At 37.0% G+C, this 19,033-nt stretch overlaps 1 protein-coding gene across 1 annotated transcript in view; it reads left to right on the top strand.

Annotated features, from left to right (window-relative positions):
- Positions 1-19,033, top strand: part of CDH9 (cadherin 9) — a 140,018-nt gene that overhangs the window by 41,132 nt on the left and 79,853 nt on the right. The window contains exon 2 of the mRNA XM_086362523.1: positions 13,671-13,947. Coding sequence (XP_086218649.1) covers positions 13,720-13,947 — 228 coding nt within the window. The 5' untranslated portion in view covers positions 13,671-13,719. The remainder of the gene's footprint in view (positions 1-13,670; positions 13,948-19,033) is intronic.

The raw sequence follows: 19,033 nt of genomic DNA, 5'->3' as shown, positions 1-19,033 counted from the left end.
CTCCCCATACCATCCCTCTGGGTCGTCTCAGTGCACTAGCCCCAAGCATCCAGTATCGTGCATTGAACCTGGACTGGCATCTCATTTCATACATGATATTTTACATGTTTCAATGCCCAAACATGGACACTTTTTAAACTGTGCTCTTTTTAAGTGAGAAATACTTAGTGTAGGCGGGTGCATGTGAGACACTTATTAGCTTGCATCTGTCAGGTTCTGATGTTCACTGGAAGCTAACATGAAACCACCAGTATAAAATTCATTTACACCCTTCTCCACTGATTAAAAATTTGAAATATAGAATTTTATTTCATTTTCCTGATAGATTAAATATTAGTCAATAAATCACTTATAATCTCAGTAACCTCTTCAGATACGTGTCATAAGCACATTTTCTCATGTTATATATGTAGAACATATTCTTAGAATATAAACTCCTTAGAATATAAACTTCACCTGATGAAAAGAACTGACTCATTGGGAAAGACCCTGATGCTGGAAAAGGTTGAAGGAAGGAGGATAAGGGGATACAGAAAATGAAATATTTGGATGGCATCACCAACTTGATGGACATGAGTTTGAGCAAGCTCCGAGAGTTTGCGATGGACAAGGAAGCCTGGCAGGCTGCAGTCTGTGGGGTAGCAAACATTCCAACATGACTAAGCGAATGAACTGAACTGAACTGAAACTCTTTAGGGAATCTGCAGTTCTGTTGGCCTAGAAAAATGCCTAGAAAAAGATTAGGCACTTTATACATATTTGGTGAAAGAATTACTAAGTGGAGTTTTTGATGACTTCATGTATGATCTCATATTACATGTAAGTTGTAGTCTTAGACAATTAGTTCATTTTTACCTTTTTCCCAGTGTTTCTGTTAGGATATTTTCAGGAAACAACATACTAAATGAATGTGAAGGACAAAGTTTTGTTGTTCTTTTTGCTTAGTTGCTAAGTCATGTCTGGTTTTGTGGACCCCCCATGGACTATCGCCTGCCAGGCTCCTCTGTCCAAGGGATTTCCCAGGCAAGAATACTGAAATGGGCAGCCATATCCTTCTCCAGAGGATATTATCAACCCAGGAATTGAACCTCCATCTCCTGCACAGCAGGCAAATTTTTTACCACTAAACCACGAGGGAAGCCCCAAAAGATGGCATGGGTAGGGTTAAAGGAATTGATTAGGGATGGTGTAATGTTTGAACTGTGGTGTTGGAGAAGACTCTTGAGAGTCACTTGGACTGCAAGGAGATCAAACCAGTCAATCCTAAAGGACATCAGTCCTGAATATTCATCAGAAGGACTGATGCTGAAGCTGAAATTCCAATACTTTGGCCACCTGATGCAAATAACTGACTCATTGGAAAAGACCCTGATGCTGGGAAAAGGCAGGAAGAGAAGGTGATGACAGAGGATAAGATGGTTGGATGGCATCACTGACTCAAAGGACATGAGTTTGAGTTGGTGATGGACAGGAAGCCTGGCATGCTGCATGCAGTCCATGGGGTCTCAAAGAGTCAGACATAACTGAGTGACTGAACTGACTGAACTGAATGTTTGAGGTGTGTGTGTGTGCATATACACACACATGTGTGTGTGTGTTATTTTAAGCACTGACTCATTTTCTGGCTTCCTTGTGTCTCAGACAGTAAAAGAATCTACTTGCAATGTGGGAGACTCTGGCTTAGTTCCTGAGTTGGGAAGATCCCCTGGAGAAGGAAATAGCTACCCACTCCAGTATTCTTGTGTGGAGAAACCCCTGGACAGAGGATTCTGGCAGGGTTACAGTTCATGGGGTCACAAAAATACGACAGAACTGAGCAACTAACACTACCAGTCACTTACTGGCACTACAAAAGGCTTATCTTGTATGTCTCCTGCGCTAGTTCTATAATCAGACATTTCTCCAAGAAGCCCCAGTTCCTTTAATTTGGAAAATGGTATTAGAAACTAAGATTGGTATACTAGGTGAGTTCATTGGTACTGGGTAGTATTGTTGGCAGGCCACCTCAACTAATAAAGTAAGGGCTACATATACATCTACCTCATATGTGTAACCCATATCTATAAATATTTCAATATATAAACATCTGTGATTACATTAAAGTACATAAGTTTTCACTGATGTCTCCAATTCTAATCTGTTACCACATGGATCATGCTGTCCTCCTTTCCTTTGTTGTTCAGTCACTAAGTCATGTCTGACTCTTTGTGACCCCATGGACTACAGCACATATGACTCCTCTGTCTTTCACTATCTCCAAGAGTTTGCTCAAATTCACAACCATCGAGTTGGTGATGCTATCCAACTATCTCATCCTCTGCCTCCCCCTCCTCCTTTTGCTGTCTATCTTTCCCAGCATCAGGGTCTTTTCTAATGAGTCAATTCTTCCCATCATATGGCCAAAGTATTAGAGCTTCAGTATCAGTTCTTCTGATGAATATTCAGGGTTGATTTCCTTTTAAATTGACTGGTTTGATCTCCTTGAAGTCCAAGGGACCCGTTTTCTTGCTTATCTGTAAATTCTCACAACAGCAGTGAGAAATGTGACTTCCAATATCTGCCATCCAATTACTTAATTGTTTAATTTCAGTATATATGTAGAGCAGCATAATTCTTAACCTATATTTGCCGGGGACCAGCCCCAGCTGATCCAGGGTATTCGAAGCGGGGACAGCGTCGGCAACCTATTTATTTAAATATTTTATCAAAGATATAAAGAGTAATAGGATGAGGATAGCTCAGTAGGAAAATTCAGTGGAGAAAAGAGGCTGAGTAGCTTGGTTTACGCGGGAGACCAATAAAACTTCAAGACAAGAAGTTTGCACCATTTACATAGGCCGCAGGTGTCCTTCCATTCTCCCAAAGGAGAGGAGACACTGAGGCCTCCCCGGTTGGATCTTAGAAGCCCAGGCATAATTAGCAAGCATGGTGGGTTCCACGCTCCAGATGGAGACTCAGCCAGAATTTGGGAGAGAGAGCGACATGGGGAGACCAAGTTTCGGTGAACAAGGCCCGCACTTTATTTTCCAAAGTAGTTTTTATACCTTAAGTTGTGCATAGATGATAATGGGGGAAGGGGTGGAGTCATGCAAGGACAGCAGTTCCTGGTCCTAATCAAAGCCAGGCTTTCAAACTTATCATATGCAAAAGTTCAGGTGAATTACATCATCTTCTGGCCAGGAGGCCTGTTAACACTTAAAGAAACTTATTTTTCTCTAAAGGTGATTATTCCAAAGTCAGGCACCAGCCTCCAAAAAAGCATTGGACAAAGCTGCATTCCTATAGGGCAAAGGTGAGGTGGGATCAATCAAGAAAAGACTTAACTCAAGGGTCCAAGGTTACAAACATTGAGGCTACTACTTACATTTCTATACACCCATTATATCAATCAATACACTGCCAAGGACACAGTAGGTAAGGAGTATGGAGACATAGCAGCAAACATTGGCCCAATAAGTGAAAAAACCTTTCACCAATACAATTTCTAATCAATCTTTTAACTACTCAAAGGAATCTGTGTTTAGACAGTTTAGAACATCTCCTGCCTCTCACAGTTGGGAGGCTCTGAACAATCACATGTGGCCAGAAAAACCTATTCAGGCAGGCTAGAGGATTTCCAAAGGAGTTTGTAGGTTAAACACTGTCACACCCAGGAATTATTAACTGGAGTTGTAAGCTAACTCTTTTTTCAGAGAGAGGTAGTGGGGGACAGCCCCTGTAAAGTCAGAGGTGTAGGTGAAAGCACAAAGCAGAAAGTAGGCAGACTCTGGTTTTGGGGGTAGATGCTCCAGAATTTCCAGGGGGACTCCTGAGGCTCAATCCCGCCTTTGCGTATGCCGAGCCTCCTTCCTCATGACCTTTGTCATGGGCGGAGTTCCTCACGCTGGCTCCCGGCAGTGATAGAATTCCAGTTGAGCTATTCCAGATCCTGAAAGATGATGCTGTGGAAAGTGCTGCACTCAATATGCAATATGCACTCAATATGCAATATGCCGGCTCCCGGCATATATTCTTGGAAGAAACAACCTTATTGGCTAGAAGGCAATGCGTATGTTCAGTTTCTTTCCATTTAGTCTTAGAGACTCATTTCCAAAGTTGTTTAGAGCAGCACCTTTCTCTCCCCTCCCCCATCCTTCACTCAGGTGGTTTCATACAATTTTAATGTTAGATTCTCTTGTAGTAGTCTGCATTCCTTCTTGGATTCAACCTCTGCAGTTTTCAATTCCTAAGTGATTTTTTTCAAGTGCATAAATTAAAGTTAATTATTTGAGTAAAGTTGCATGGGTTTTGACAGATGTATAATGTCACATTGGCCACTGTTGTAGTATCATACAGAATTCACTGTTCAAAAGTTCCCCTTTGTACACCTATTCATCCTTGTTATCTTCCTCCCAAACTGCTGCAACCTCTGGTTTTTCTATTGTGTCTGTAGTTTTGCCTTTTCCAGACTGTCATTCAGTTTTAATGATTCAGTATTTTCAAACTTGAACGCTGCATTTTAACATTTCACTTATCACAAGGCATTTGTTTTCTCAGTTTTGTGCGAGTGACTTGATAGCTCTTTTTGCCCCTGAATAATATTATATAGGTATATCCCGATTTGTTTACCCATTCACCTACATTTTGTGCCAGTCTGAGCCTACTGATAAGCAATGTCATGGCTAGATCATCCCTTACAGTTCTTTTTATGATTGCAAAACATTCTCAACACCAACAATCAAAAAACTTTGAAAAAAAGAAAAAAGCCCAGAAGTTTACTCTCACAACTCCTGGAAAGCACATGGCACACCTGAGTGCACATACCTATTTCCTGGAGGGAGGAGTTGAGGGAGAAAGAGATACACACACACACACACACATACAGAGATAGAGAGCAAGAGTAAGTTAGCTAGCCCGTGCATAGTTCTGGAGTTCTGCTGTTACTAGTGTGGAGAGTGAGGGCCTAGGGTTCCTCACTCTTTATTGGTGAATTAAAAATGTAACAGCAGAAATTTAAAGGGCAAGAAGAGAAAAAACAAGTGGCTCACAGGTTGTGAGAAGTGTTGAGTTTGGTGACTTTTAACTTCTATACGGGCATAATTATTCTTTCCTATGGAAAGCCTTCTCTTTATCTGATTTCCTGCATTTTCATAGACCCACTGTTTTTCTTTGTTTTTTATTCCTCCCTCAGGTGAAAGTGTTGTTGTATGTGCTTATGCTAATTAAATGGTGTGCATTTCCCTCAGTCTTAGTATAGTCCAATTTTATGCTGCGTGTTATGTCATTTTGCCACACCAACTGAAAGTCTTTTTGTTCAGTTTTGAGTGTTTAAGAACACAGAAACAAGAACTGTCCCTCTTTGTGATATCAAATTCCAGTAATACTTTACTAGCCAACAGTCTTAAACAAATTGTGAACATGACTGTCTCTTAACAGTTTTTCCATCTCTGACCCTGACTAAAATGATTCACTTGTAAGGCAGGTCCCCCAATTAAAATATGTCCAAAATAACACCCCCTAACATGTCCCTGTTTTCTTTATCTTGTTATATTATAGGGGGGTACCTCAACCAAACAGATAAGTAGTATCTTGGCCAACTACAAAGTGGGCATCTGTGTAATAGAAGGTCATATGTAAGTGTCCATCTTTTTGGTCCCATTTAGGGGACTGATATTGGGGAAATATATGCTTGCCTATCTACTTTTGTTTGAAAGTTGATGTGTTTTCCAGAAATCATAGAGGGTCATCCATTATCATTTATTTTTTAATCTAGAACACTATTCTTACAGACAGTATTTCTCTTCAGTTCAGTTCAGTTCAGTCGCTCAGTTGTGTCCGACTCTTTGCGACCCCATGAATCGCAGCACGCCAGGCCTCCCTGTCTATCACCAACTCCCGGAGTTCACTCAGACTCACGTCCATCGAGTCAGTGATGCCAGCCAGCCATCTCATCCTCTGCTGTCCCCTTCTCCTCTTGCCCCCAATCTCTCCCAGCATCAGAGTCTTTTCCAATGAGTTAACTCTTCTCAGGAGGTGGCCAAAGTACTGGAGTTTCAGCTTTAGCCTCATTCCTTCCAAAGAACACCCAGGGCTGATCTCCTTCAGAATGGACTGGTTGGATCTCCTTGCAGGCCAAGGGACTCTCAAGAGTCTTCTCCAACACCACAGTTCAAAAGCATCAATTCTTCAGCGCTCAGCTTTCTTTACAATCCAACTCTCACATCCATACATGACCACTGGAAAAACCTTAGCCTTGACTAGATGGACCTTTGTTGTCAAAGTAATGTCTCTGCTTTTGAATATGCTATCTAGGGTGGTCATAACTTTTCTTCCAAAGAGTAAGCGTCTTTTAATTTCATGGCTGCAGTCACCATCTGCAGTGATTTTGGAGCCCCAAAAAATAAAGTCTGACACTGTTTCCATTGTTTCCCCATCTATTTCCCATGAAGTGATGGGACCAGATGCCATGATCTTCGTTTTCTGAATGTTGAGCTTTAAGCCAACTTTTTCACTCTTCACTTTCTCTTATTTTCACTCTACATTTTCTCTTATTTTCTTTTATTTCTCTTGCTGCTGCTGCTGCTATGTCGCTTCAGTCATGTCCGACTCACTGCGACCCCATAGACGGCAGCTCACTAGGCTCCTCTGTCCCTGGTATTCTCCAGGCAAGAACACTGGAGTGGGTGGCCATTTCCTTCTCCATTATTTCTCTTAGATTCTGACAATAGATTGTTTACATGTCTTCAGATTGTATAATCCTATATGTCCCTATTCAATAGATCCTTGATTACAAGACTTACAAGACTTGTAATTTTGGTGTCTATTCACATTCATAGTATTGATTCTTTGTATATGCATCATTTAACTCGCTAAACTATTAGACTTATCTCACCAAACACACAATAGTGTGTTGGAAAGCTCACTAGCCAAGCAAAAAACAACAAATGTATGCCATTTGCCAAATCTACAGAGTAAATGGTAATCAGAAATAGTAATAGTTTTCTTTATCTCTCCAAACTTTATATATCTCATCTGGAAAGAGATTCAGAATATAGGACCATAACCCAGGGATTTATTTGTTGTTTCTTTTGTTTGTTTGTTTTTCTTTAGATAAATATGCTAATGTGTTTGGAAGTGAGTTGTTGACTACATATCTTAAAATAAGATACTAAAATCAATCTTGTTTTGTGTGTACATTTTATCTCAGAAACTTTGCCTGAAAAATATGGTTGGAAATTTGAAAATACTTTGTCTGAATTGAGGATAAGAAATAATGATATAATTCAAATTTGGCTGGTAGTTTTATATGATGAACATCCTACTTAATTACAATAATTTACATTTTTTCTTGGTTCACAAATAGCCAACAGTCATTTTTCTCAAATGCAATTGAAATATAATTAAGAGAACAAGGGACTGATAATAAAATAATTTTCTGTTTTTAAAGTTAACAACATTCAAGTGAATTCCTTGATTACAAAATCAAGATTAAACCAAACTTAAAATATTATACTTCATAATATATCTGATGTTTTTTATTTATCAACAAAAATGTGGTTAAAATGCAGAGTATTTTAGGCTGATAGAGATAATTAACCATAGAAAATTTAGTAATCAGCTTGTTGCTATTGAGTAAATAAAGGCTATGAAGAATTTTTAATAAACCCTATGGGATAAGAGCTTGCTAAATTTAAAAACAAATACAACAGAACCCTTTATGATGTGCACTATTGTTCAAGAGCTGAGGAAGGTACAGATGTTAAAATGGCCACACAAGGGGTTACATTTAGTTTTTCCTAAAGGTGAATGAATTATGCTTAGAATCATGAGGAAAATAAAGAAGATATTTAATAAAAGGGCTTCACTGTAGTCTATAATTTGTACCAATCACTTTGTGAAGTTCATACTTAATCACATGTTATGCAAACTTTTATGAATATCAGTCTTACTTCACTGCAGCTACTCTTTTTTTTAAAGACTTTCCCCCCCAGAACCCTTTTAAAAAGCACATTTCCTCCCAGTTAATCTCTTTCCATATCTTTATTAGATACTTATGCAATCAGATATCATCAATCTCATATTTGATCCCAGGCTCAAATGAGGATTATCCAATTTAGGCATGAATCAACTAATCAGTTAATTTTACAAATACATATTAAGTACCTATGGTATGTCAATAATTGTTTCATGCAGGACACAAAATATCCCACAACCATCCATTATTACTAGAGGAAACTGTCAATAAACATATAATCTAAATGAAATACATAATTAAAATCATTGAAAATTATATGAAAGAAATAAATGGATGTTATGAAGGAAATCAATAGAGACTGAAGTTGGCTAAGCTATTTTTGAAAAGTTTATTTTGGAAGATTTTGAAAGAAAGCAAATTATGACATAGAAATTGAAAATAATGAGAAGGAGTTGACTATGGATGAACCAGGCAACATTGTTCAAAGTCAGAGTGTGAGTAAGGAAAAACCTTGATTTATGCAAGCATTTAAAAATCATAAAGGAGGCCTCCAGGTAAGTTGCATGGGTAGTAATATTACTTTACAGCAGTACAATTAATATCAGGAGCCCTGGTATCAGTTCAACAGAATTCAAATCCTAAACCCTTTCACTTTCCCACAGATGCCTGGCTTTCTGTGATATTAGCAAGTTACTTCAGTTCCAGTTTATCCCTCTTTCTCGTATGGTCATACTTTCCTTGTAATATAGTTATGAGGAGAATTATAGAAACTGTGTTTGAAAAAAGACTTAGCACAGTGCCCACAACACAGAAGGCAAGTTGGAATGAATGTAAGTTGCCAGCATCGCAGATGTTAGTAGTCTATTTCTGGAGCAGTAGAGCCCAACTGCAAGTGAATGCCTAGTTTTAGTTTTCAGCCTTTCTGTTGCTATTTATGTGAACTTGTGCAGTCAGTTAAACTGTGCCTCAGTTTCCTTACAACATGAAAACTATGAGGAGTTGCAGAAGACTTTAGTTTAAAAGGTTGCCATAAATATATAAATTAAACTATATAAAGTCAGTAGACCAGTGAATAACTTTGCTTCCTATTATTATGCTGAAATGTTAGTGGTAGCAGTAAAAAAAAAAAAAAAAAAATTTCATTTTGACCAAGAACAAGGAGAAAAATGAAACAATTTTTCTAATATATCTCCCCCCCCTCAATATAAATGACACTCCAAGTGGCTCAAGATTTTGTTCAATCATTTGCCTAGTTCACAAACTAATAATCTAGGAATTATAATTTATTTCTCCTTTATTTAATACTTTATAATCAATACAAGGACTGATGCTGAAGCTGAAACTCTAATACTTTGGCCACCTGATATGAAGAACTGACTCATTGGAAAAGACCCTGAAGCTGGGAAAGATTGGAGGCAGGAGAAGGGAATGAGAGGATGAGTTGGTTGGATGGCATCACTGACTCAATGGACATGAGTTTAAGCAGGCTCTGGGAGTTGATGATGGATGGGGAAGCGTGGTGTGCTGCAGCCTGTGGGGTCGCAATGAGTCGGCCATGACTGAGCGACTGAACTGAACTAAATCAATGCAATCAACATTCCCTTTTGAATATTGACTATGAAGATCTTACTCTGGTCTTAGTTTCCCCAGAAACAGGCAAGGATTTGGGTGCAAGTGATTGGTTAAGATTGCTTCCAGGTCAGGAAGTGTGGGAGAGAGTGGGAAAACAAGACAAGAAAAAGAATCTAAGTGAAGGTGTTATTTCAGTCAGCCCAGGCTCAGCATGATTCTTTAGGGGAGCTGCGGGATGCAAATAACATGTTGGTTTTTAATATTTCTGCACCTGTTAAACAGTGGCTCAGGGATTCCATGAGAGACAGTTGTAAACTTGCAGGCACTTTGGACTCCCTGTGCCTGTGGGCAAAGTGTCTCTAGTAACCAAGGGAAGTCCTTCAAAGAGAGTAGCAGGTGCAGGCCATTAGAAGCAAAGCATACAAAAATTGCAGTGAATATAGTGTGTGTATGTGGCCGTATTAAAGAATCAAAGGCTATCTGAGCAGAGATTCAGTGTCCACTTCAAACCACTTCTCTGTGAGCCATCATCATCACTTTCTGGATTACAGTGATAGACTGTCTCCCCAAATCATTTCCTCTCCTCTAACCTGTTTCCCAATCTGTAGCCAAATTGGTCTTTTCTAAGCATGGCATGTTAAAGCCTTCCAAGTGCTTTCCATTTTGCACTGAAATGAAAGCAAATTTCTTATGATAGATTATAGAGACCTATGGAATGCTGGCCTCTGCCTAAGTCTTTGGCTCCATCTAATACAACTGAACTTTTCAGCTTAAAGACTTACATGCTACCTAAAGTGGATATCACAGAACAAACAACAGGAAATGAAGAATGCTCTTCAATTTCTCATGGAAATCTCCCAGTGGGAAGAAACCAGAGTACCCAGTATATTCTACCAAGGAAGTGTGATTATTTATCAAAGTGAGTTAACAGCTATTCTTGAGATTCTCTGGCTGCTCATTTTCTACCACACCATCCCTGATAAAGGACTTCCCTGGTGGCTCAGATGATAAGGAATCTGCCTACAATGCGGGAGACCCAGGTTCAATCCCTGGGAATATCTCTTGGAGAAGGAAATGGCAAGCCACTCCAGTGTTCTTGCCTGGAAAATCCCATGGATACAGGAGCGTGGTAGGCTCCAATCCATGAGGTTGCAAAGAGTTGGACATGACTGAGTGACTTCACTTACACTTCCATCCCTGATAAATAAAATGTGGGGCATATTCTAAACTATTGACCATTAGATGCTTTTCATTATATGTTTTCCATGCATTATTTGCTGTTGTACTGTTCTGAAATTTATTTCACAGTTTTATGGGTTGTGGTTAAATTTCCCAGTTTTCAGTAGTTTACAAGATTACTACTAGCTATGTAAAGTCAACAGGAATGATCAATGAACAATCTATAATGAGGTTGTTGATGGAAGTAATAAACAATCTATTGTGAGGAAAAACAAAGGGTTTTCTCTGAGTCAAACAGAGCACAAGAATTCCAGAGACACTGAATCAAGAACTTGAATTGTGTTTTGCTGGACTACAAAATGGTGATGACTGATAAAGGCAAAAACCTTTATGCATTAAAAATTACATAAACTGCTCATCAAGAACTAGGATTGGAGCTGCAAGAAGTAAGGATACTTGTTAAACAAGGATAAGTTGGTGTCCAAAATGGTTGCAGAGTTAAAAGAGAAGACCTTGAAACCATAATGTTGCAGCTACCAAAGGATGTTAATTTGAGAATGACTGGTGTTGTTGAATCTGAAATCAGGACATTCAAGTTCTCCGTGATGCAGGAACATGTCTGAAACTATGTCCATTTTGGATGACTAAACCGCAATTACTCCATTTTGGTTTTCAAATGTACTCTCTTCTTAAATGGTTAAAACAGATTTGCAATGTATGTTCAATAGACCACAGGTAGGCTTTTTTAATTAGCATAAAGTTCAACTGAAATCAGGTATAAGCCAGAATGACTTTCTCATACCTCAATAAGTGAAAATTTCTCCCATCAATAATAATTATCACCACCCATGCTTTCAGAGTAAAAAATAATAACATGACTTTGATTTCTCTCATTCTGAGTGTGTAGATTTGTGGTTACATATATGTATTTTGTTAAGTAAGAAGTTTTTTTTAATAATACGTATGGAAATTAGAGTGCATACAGGTGGACAAGGTCTGTACCATAGCAAGTATCCATTCTTTATTATATTGGTATACATTGGGAGCAAACCTCGTTGATTGCAAACACTAACATATTGGGGAATTGTATGCTAGCACTGTGCTGATTTACTATGAGCTACATGTATTATATAAAAATTAGTTTAAAGCTGAGAATCTAAAAACTAGCTCCAACATGTACTATCTGTATGAATTTTGTCAAATTATTTAATTCTTCACACCTCAGTGTTCTCATAGGTATATGCTACTGTAAAAATTTAATCTTTGTATTATAAATAGCTATGACTTTGTGATAAATGTTCAAAATAAAATAAATACCAGTACTTTATGAGACAGGTAATGATTATTCTCCTTTTATAAAAGAAGTAGTTGAGACCTCATGATGCAGGTAAGTATCCAAAGTCTCAGATAATAAGGGATAAGCAAGCTTGAGGGTTATATATGACTTTTATGACTTGATAAGTAAGTAAGTGAAGTCGCTCAGTTGTGTCAGACTATTTGCGACCCCATGGACTGTAGCCTACCAGGCTCCTCTGTCCATGGGATTTTCCAGGCAATAGTACTGGAGTGGATTGCCATTTCCTTCTCCAGGAGAGGATCTTCCCAACCCAGGGATCGAACCCAGGTCTCCCGCATTGTAGACAGATGCTTTAACATCTGAGCCACCAGGGGAGTCTTAATAACTGCAACTAAATCCAAGGTACATAGTCTAGTACTGGACATCTGGCCGAGGCCAGGTAAATTGGAGTCCATTTCTAGGATTTTTTTGTTTTTTAAACTCAGAAAAGACTATCAGTTGCTTTCTTAATTGGAAGATATTGAATCTGAAATTCATGTATTTGCAGATTTCATCAGGTTGAGAAGGCTTAGGTTGAAGCCTGAGAAAAGTGAGAGAGAGAGAGAGAAGGGGAAAAAAAGAACTCCAGTACCCAAAGCCCTAATTCTCAGTTTTCATGAGCAGAAAGTGCCCAGTTGCTTCTCCTTTCATCCTCTCCTTTCCACACTTAATTTGATGTTATAATCTAATGAATTATTTATTTACTTTTGCCTGTACTAGTTTGAGATGGGTTTTTCTTGCTTTTCAAATCATTATAATCAGTAACAACATCTCAAATGTTCTAGATTATATATGTTTCAAATTAAAGCAAAGTACTAATAGATAAAATTAATTTTTAAATACTAAAACATTTCAAAATTCTGGGTCAAATTATTTCATAGGTAAAACTGCCTATCTTATTTTGCAATTCCAATTTTATATTTTCCTTTTTGTTATTATTATTATTTGAAATAAATATGTGGTTTTTTTATAATATCAAACAGGATAATATAAATGAATAGGAGGAGAGGACATTCTCCTCATTTACTCAACTGATAGTTGGGAAAAAAGTTATTGATTGTAAAGGATCAACCTTACACTGCTAAGTAATTAAAGGCACAATCCAAAGTATATTTGGTATCATTTAATTTGCCTTGAGGCAACATCTCAACATGTTACAGAAGAAAAGAGAAGAGAAAGGAGAGAAAGAGGTATAAGAGGAGAAACAGCTTATAAAATTTGGTAGATTGTGGACAGAAAATAGTGTTCTTGTTCATATATATTTATATATTAATAAATATTCCACTTTCATTGGTCTTGAGACTTTAGGAACTCAATATGATCTTTGGTGCATTATAGAGCTTACTTTTTTTCAAAATAATGAATATTTTAAAATATGAAAATATTCACATGTACATGTCATAATACAGTAGCAGTAATTCAACTGTTTTCTGTTTATTTTTTCTATATACTTCTCCTTTACTATGAATATAAGTTTTTAATGACAATCCATTGATGTATATCTAAAAATATGTCAATATATTATTTATAACATCTAAATAATATAACTTCAGAAAAGTTTTGCAGGTTACAGGTTATATGGAAAAGAAACACTGTCTAATAAACTACTTTTCTCCTACTACTTTTCAGGTGAAAAAGACAGTACATTGAATTTGCTTTCCTGCAGAAGCCACAGATAATGAGGACTTATCATTGCCTATCACTATTCATCTGGACCTATATGTATCATACAACTTATGCTATCCCATTTCAAGAAAAAGGTAACAGTGATTTACCGAGTGAAAGGATAGTGGGTCTGACACAAGATGATGGTAAAATGCTACATCGCACCAAGCGTGGCTGGATGTGGAATCAGTTCTTCTTGCTGGAAGAGTATACAGGTACCGACACACAATATGTAGGCAAGGTAAGAGTTTTTATATGATAAGTCTAGAAGTTGAAAGTGATAGTTATTTTTTACATCAATTTTCCATGTCACTAGCAATTATTTTAAAGTATTTGACTAATGGCAATATGCATAGGTATCATGTTGTCAATTCATTCAGTAGGATAATGTGGGGAATGTGATTTATTTAGGTAGTTGGATTAGGTCAGTATTCATAGTAAGCCTCAAAGAATAAACTATTTGTGGACTTACTTCACTATTAATCAGCTAGATATGATATAATTTCATGTGCATGTATCTAAAAGATTTTTTTAAAAATTTCTTCAAAAATTAAGTCATGAGTAAAAATAATTTGATGCATTATATAAGGCAGAGCAAATAAAAGTGTAATATAGAATTGTTACTAAAATATATTAGTCTCTGCTGATGAATAATTTGTTGTAATTAAAAATAGTATGCTGTATATGAAAAACAAGTAATTTGAATACTTCTAGATGCTTCTGTCTCCTAATCAGTCAAAATGAACTATATCTTGCCTATAATCCAGACCAAAGGATTTAAAGCAGAGGGAAGAAGAAAAGAAAAGAAAAAAAAAAAAAGAACTAGAAAAAAGACAGTACCCTTAGACAGACTTAATTCCATTCCAGTTGCAGCAAGTGAAAACTTGCTCGTTAACAATCACGATCAAATGGCAGCAGGGAATACATAACTCCCTTCTTGTATCCAGTTTTGATGAAATAGAGTTATTGCCTCACTCCTCTTTCTGCTGTGTCTTGAAATAGCTGACATATTCTTTCTGCCATCCAGAATTTTCTAATTATCTATTGTCCTCTTACCAATCACATTCATTCTATTCCACACATACACTAATTCCTTTTTTTCACTGTGAATTATCCCCCAGTTTGTGCCCAGTGCTGAGATAGTTTCAAATTCTGAGCAGAAAACAAAATAAATAATTATTAATACTAAAATTTCCCACTAGTCATGTATTTATTTATTTTTTATTTTTGGCACAAGACACTAGAATTGACTCTAATGATATAAACATTGTTTGACTCACTGGCAACTTGGGCAAATCGGATAGAATCAGACAAAAAAGGAAAACATGAAAAGTACCCAGTATCACAAAAGTTATGCTTATTGCTTAATAGCAGAAATATTGGTGAAATAGACAAAATCTTGGTTAATTCTTTACTCTCTGTATGTGACAGTAGATATTTTTTTCAAATGCAACTTCTTTTAACCTATTATTTCCTTTTCTTTTGATATCTCTCTCCTCTGGTTCCATGTAATACTCATTTTGCTCCATGCATTTCACTTCCTGACTCTTTTTTCCCTTTTATTTTGCCTTAGGTTAGTCACATGGCACCTTCCAACATCCCTCATTTAACATCACTTCTCACACTATATTTAATAACTAACATCAGGATATTGCAAGTTCAACTGACAAATGTTTGTGTCTGAGAACTTGAAATTGCCTCATGATTCTTTTCCTAAGGCAATGTGTAAAGGACAGATTCAGTTCATGGGGCCTTGCACAAAGGGATTTATCCTTGGAGATTCACAGATACAGAAGAATAGATACAGATAAAAAGAGATACTAGTAATCTTAAGGTAATCAAGGCTCCTCTACAAGCATTTATTTTTAGCCATAAACAGAAATACTTCTTTCTAAATATTGATTCCACATTAATTAACTGATCACCATTACTGCACTGACATTTAAAAATATACGTTATGCTTTAGATCTTCTTGCTCCTTGTTCATTTTTAATTAGTTCTATAATCTGTCAAAAAATAGTGAAGTGGGACCTGCTTTTATTAAATTACTTTTAATAAAATATTTTATCACTTGGTACTTGGGAAAATAACCTCACTTTGATCATGGACAAGTCTCAACAAGATCATGAACCCAAAATATAAAACACATTACAATAGCAAAATTTTTCACATGAGGATATTCAAACCAAAACTATGTGTCAAATATTTTTATATTACCAATGGAAACAACACTCCTATGAAAGAAAATCTTCAACAAAATAAAACAGTTTGGAAAAACTACTTTATCTCTTTTGTAAGAAGACCTTGTCTTAGATATGCTGTCACCACCTATTTAGTTCATTATAAAAATGTGATTTCAACTACTCCTTAGCATTTATCAAGCTTTTCTGTTGTGTCGGCCGCTCAGTTGTATCCAACTCTTTATGACCCCATGGACTGTAGGGAACGAGGCTCCTCTGTCCATGGAATTTTCCAGGCAAGAATATTGGAGTGGGTTGCCATCTACTTCTCCAGGGGCATCATCCCCACCCAGGAATCGAACCCCAGTTCTCCTGCATCAAGGGAGATTCTTTACCACCTGAACCACCCAGGAAGCCCTATTAAACTCTTCAGCTCAGGTCAGTTCAGCCGCTCAGTCGTGTCCAACTCTTTGCGACCCCATGAATTGCAGCACACTAGGCCTCCCTGTCCATCACCAACTCCTGGAGTTCACTCAAACTCACGTGCATCAAGTCAGTAATGCCATCCAGCCATCTCATCCTCTGTCCTCCCCTTCTCCTCCTGCCCCCAATCCCTCCCAGCATCAGAGTCTTTTCCAATGAGTCCAGTCTTCGCATGAGATGGCTAAAGTACTGGAGTTTCAGCTTTAGAATCATTCCTTCCAAAGAACACCCAGGGCTGCTCTCCTTTAGAATGGACTGGTTGGATCTCCTTGCAGTCCAAGGGACTCTCAAGAGTCTTCTCCAACACTGCATTTCAAAAACATCAATTCCTCGGCACTCAGCTTTCTTTACAGTCCAACTCTCACATCCATACCATAGTGTTGACTAGACGGACCTCTGTTGGCAAAGTGATGTCTCTGCTTTTTAATATGTTATCTAGGTTGGTCATAACTTTCCTTCCAAGGAGTAAGCATCTTTTAAACTCTTAAGACTCTGTAAATTCTCTCCTAATCTGCTCTCCTAGCATTTGACATTATTGCTCACTTGCATATACAGCTAGCTCAGTCTCACCCTTGAACTTGGTCAAACACTTGAGTTATGATGACAGATTAATACTTTGAACACAAGACATATTGTCTTTTTGACCACCTTGCTCTGGTTGCCCTGGGTAAACTTAAACTGAATCTTCAAGAATCCATTGCAGTGGCAATACCCTGAGTGAAGACCTACTGTATCTACCATGCATCAAGATTGGGAAAGAATAGGAGCTTCTAATGGGAAGAAATTTTCAAAGGTTTTTTTTTTTTTCTTCTTATTTTTCAGAAGCTAGGTATCACAGAATATGGTAAGATATATTAATTTATAGCTGATTAAATTATAGAAATTTAGAAGTGTATCTGATCCTTGGATGTAAAATCCAGGGTTCAATTACTCTTGCCTGGAAAATCCCATGGACAGAGCAGCCTGGTAGGCTGCAGTCCATGAGGTTTGCTGAGTGACTTCACTTTCACTCTTCACTTTCATGCATTGGAGAAGGAAATGGCAACCCATTCCAGTGTTCTTGCCTTGAGAATCCCAGGGACAGGGGGGAGCCTGGTGGGCTGCTGTCTATGGGGTTGCACAGAGTCGGACATGACTGAAGTGACTTAGCAGCAGCAGCAGCAGCAGCAGTCTTAGAACAAACAAAATGGCAACTGTGGAATTTAATAAATATACAAGTTTACACACACCAAACATAAAGTTTACAAGATTCAGTCCTGATTGTGCCATTCAGTAACAGTGCAAAAGTTGTAAGTCAGCTAACTTTCCCAAACTTCAGATTCTTGTTAGGTTAAATTAAAATGTCATTAAGATTTCTTAACTCCCAATTCCTGTTGTTTTCTAGGATTGTGGAGGGAGGGAGCTGAGTCTGTAGCTAGGAAGTGCTAATACAAATTTTTAAAATTTCATGTGAATAAATCCAAGGGTTGGGATTGCATACAGCAAGAAACAAACACACACACACACCCCCCTAAATAAAAGCTAGTCTAATGGGGTGAAATTAGACCACTAATATGAAATGCTGAAAATTCAATGCTGTGATGTTTTCTTATACATCATGGGATGTGAATCCCTGTTGAACTAGTGTACAAATTCATCATGAGTGGAGCACAATTCTGGGATGATCATTTTGCTTTCAATGTCAGGGTGTAGTGGAGGACTAAGGGATACATTGTGAGGATACTTTTATAAGGAAATGTTGTAGAATATTTTCTTATGTCATTTCAGGTCTTTGTAATACAAGAGAAAAGTCGAACATGTTGAAATAAAAAGCATTTTTGTTTTCACAATAATGCAAGCTGAGGTTTACTGATTCTGTTTTCTTCAATGAGGGAAACCTTTGCTTCTTATTCTTGAAGATTACAAAGTCATAACAATAGCCATGTGATTTCTCAGTAATGTGAATAGATGTGTGACTGAATTATTTGGGCAGTACTAATATCGCTCAAGAGAATTATTAAAGTAAATTTAAGAAAAAGTATAGCCCCTGGGGAGGGAGGAGGGAGGAGGGTTCAGGATGGGGAACACATGTATACTAATTAAATAATTTTCTATTAAAGAAAAAAAAAATAAAAAAAATACAAGAAGAAAAAGTATAGCAAAGGTTCCTACTATTCCTATAGAGAAACTTCATACACAATTGATTTTTTTATATATTAGGTTTAGATCTTGAAAAATCCATACTTACGGATTAATAATCAATTGATCATATGTCTATACTTAATGAGCAGAAGTTAATTGTATTATTTTAATATTTGGCTGTTCGAACACATTTATTGCCTGATGAGATAAATTTACAGATAAAGCAATTATTGACAATTATTATTTTTGAACAAAATTTTAGTATTCATAAAATAATTTTAATATATCAACTTAATTGACCAATATATTTTAATTCAAAGATATGTAATATTTATGCTTACTTTTCTCAGGGAAATTGTTGAACTGCCTATTAATAGTCACCATCTAAATTCAAGTTATCTTTTTTACAAAATAGCTCTTAATTATTTATAGTTTAATTTAAAAACATGTACTATTCCATAGCTGAAATCATCCAAAATATAATCATAAAATTATAAACTAGAAAAGAGTTTTAACATTCATGAAACTCTTGGTTACAGCTGG

The sequence above is a fragment of the Bos grunniens genome, chromosome 20 (assembly GCF_055505025.1).
Source record: "Bos grunniens cultivar Pamir isolate PY7600 chromosome 20, Bosgru_T2T1.0, whole genome shotgun sequence".
In the NCBI taxonomy this organism is placed as follows: Eukaryota; Metazoa; Chordata; class Mammalia; order Artiodactyla; family Bovidae; genus Bos; species Bos grunniens.
Note: the sequence above shows the minus strand (reverse complement) of the source record. Positions and strands in the feature narration are given on the sequence as shown.